Source organism: Octopus sinensis, linkage group LG3, assembly GCF_006345805.1.
Source record: "Octopus sinensis linkage group LG3, ASM634580v1, whole genome shotgun sequence".
Classification (NCBI taxonomy): Eukaryota; Metazoa; Mollusca; class Cephalopoda; order Octopoda; family Octopodidae; genus Octopus; species Octopus sinensis.
The window spans coordinates 21,898,172-21,900,671 of NC_042999.1; the positions used below are offsets into that span (position 1 = coordinate 21,898,172).

The 2,500-nt window shown below is 35.7% G+C and overlaps 1 protein-coding gene across 1 annotated transcript in view; it reads right to left on the reverse strand.

The window, feature by feature from the left end:
* The window catches only part of LOC115209673, a 44,504-nt gene that overhangs the window by 28,169 nt on the left and 13,835 nt on the right, over nt 1-2,500 (reverse strand). Inside the window, exon 2 of the mRNA XM_029778143.2 lies at nt 1-40. This exon is cut by the window's left edge and continues 15 nt beyond it. Coding sequence (XP_029634003.1) covers nt 1-40 — 40 coding nt within the window. The remainder of the gene's footprint in view (nt 41-2,500) is intronic.

Below are 2,500 nucleotides of genomic sequence, written 5' to 3' on the forward strand. Positions count from 1 at the left end.
TCATAGTCGAGTAGCTGGGGAGGCGCTATGGCCTGAGATGCTACAATGGAAAAGAAAAACAGAAAACTGTCAGTTAAAAGAAGTATAAAAAAAAAAGGATTATTAGATAATAGCTGAAGATTTTTAATCAACATATATTTTTTTCAAGTGTGATGTTAGTTTTATCAATTTGTGACATAAGAAATATCAACAAATCCGACAACGGTTGTCTGAGGAAGAGGCTTTGTTTGACTACTACTGAGACAAAAATAATTTATAGATACTACAAAGAACAATATGGTTTTGAATGTTATATATATATATTGATGTCTCGGTCATTCTGTTCGTGATAGAGGGAATAAGTAAATTGATGTAAGCGATTGCAGTGTCTTTCTAGAAGATTCTGTAAGTTTATCATTTCGCTTCGTAAATTAAATTGCTGATGTAAACTGAACATCCTACTGCATTAAGTGTGCTTTGTTCCTCCAAGTTCTGACAGTGTTTATTTTACAAGAATCAATTTAATCTTTCATCTCTCTCAGAAGTCAATAAAATACGTAAAAGAGTTACACTGAAGTCGGATCGATCGCCTTTTGAGTAATCTGGACCGACGCTTTGTCCAAAGAGCACGTTGATCCCCCAGATCAAATGTGACCGATATAATACGTACAAGAAGTACACTGAAGTCGGATCAATCGCCTTTTGAGTAATCTAGACCGACGCCTAGGCCAAAGAACACGTTGCTGTTTATCCCCTAGATCAAACGTGATCGATAAAATCTATGACCAAATCTATAACGTCCTAATGCTAACCACCCGGACATTTTATAGGTACAGGTGTCTAAATTAGCTAATGAATCTTCTCTTTATAAAAGACTGTAAGGGTGCATTTCTCGAAGAGTGAGAACATAAATGCTCTTTCTTTGGCCTGCTAAAATCGCATATGTTTAACAAAGCCCAACTTTTGCGCGATAACATAATTTCCTTTCCTCAAGAAAGAGATCCAAGAGGAAAAGGATCCCATCATCTTTAAACGGAGTCTGGACAGATTTCTTCAAGGAATACCAGATAAGCCACCCATACCTGGATACAACTCACTCAACAAGAACTCACTACTTGAATAGACCATAAACAAAACTTGACTTAAACAGGATTTAGATAATCCTATCAGGTGGTGCTATTAAGTTAGATATGGCCTGGAGCAATCTTTGGTCGAAACATATCTAAATTTATCTAAGTTTATCTAACTAATAAAGACATTTAATGTAAGAATAAACTTTCCTCCGGAGATCTTCCTCTTTGTACGCTGCCAAACAAAAGCCTTTCTGCAAAGTTGAGGTAAGTATTCTACTTGATCGAGCGGTAAAATAGAAATGTTTTGTTGGCTCGACTGATATTTTTTTTTGTTTCACGCACTGGTAAATATTTGCCATTCTGAACAGCTGACGAATAGACTTTAACAAGTCAAGTTCATTGATTGTTTGACAGGACGATTGATCGAACGACCGATGAGCTAATTCATTAAATGATTAACCAATTGGCAAATGAAATTATGGTAATAACATAGAGCCAGTACGTGTGTTTATAATGGACATAATGACCCTCCTGAGATACAGCAAAATATGCTTCTACGCTCGAGTTCACATCAAACATCTTACAAACCAAACACTGAATTGATACTTGAAATAAAAAAGGGTAAGGCCACCAGAAATTGAAACCGTTTCACACAGATATCGATTTTTAAATCTGTTCTAGTTTATATATGGAGGCGCGTGGTTTAGTGATTAGTGTGCTTAACTCATGATCGTAAGGTTGTGGTTTCGATTCCTGGACCGGGCGACACGTTGTGTTCTTGAGCAAAACACTTCATTTCACGTTGCTCCAGTTCACTCTGCTGGCAAAAATGAGTAACGCTGCGATAGATTAGCGTCTCGTCCAGCTGGGGGGAACACATACGCCATAGAAACCTGGAAACCGGGACCATGAGCCTGGCTAGGCTTTAAAAGGGCGCATTTATTTTTTTATTTCTAGTTTATATTATTCTATTTGACACTACACTGCATTAGAAGCATTCTTTCTTAATATACAAAATCAAATGAGACGCTAAATTGTGAGGTGCCAAAAATGAGCGTTCTGAATAAAATAACAACTATCTACTTATGGACATATAAACCAATCGCTCTTCCATCCAACCGAAAAAAAAGATCTTGATAATTTGAAAACAACATATAAAATGGCGTAAAAGCATAGAACAGTAGAAAAGAAACGATTAAGGTAGAGTTTTTATTATGTGCCAAGCGGTATTGAAATAAGATTCTGTGTTAGATTACTAAGCTGTAATTCTAACACTGTGCGCAGAATATTCATCATTAATAAAAAAAAATAACAAAAACTCTGCAGGAATCATAAAGATTACAATAGAGTGATTTAAGACGTTCTTACCTCGATTCTTTAAAATAATTGATATGTATATATCGTAGGAGCAGATGAGAGACATATAACAATTTGTTTAATAAGTGTTT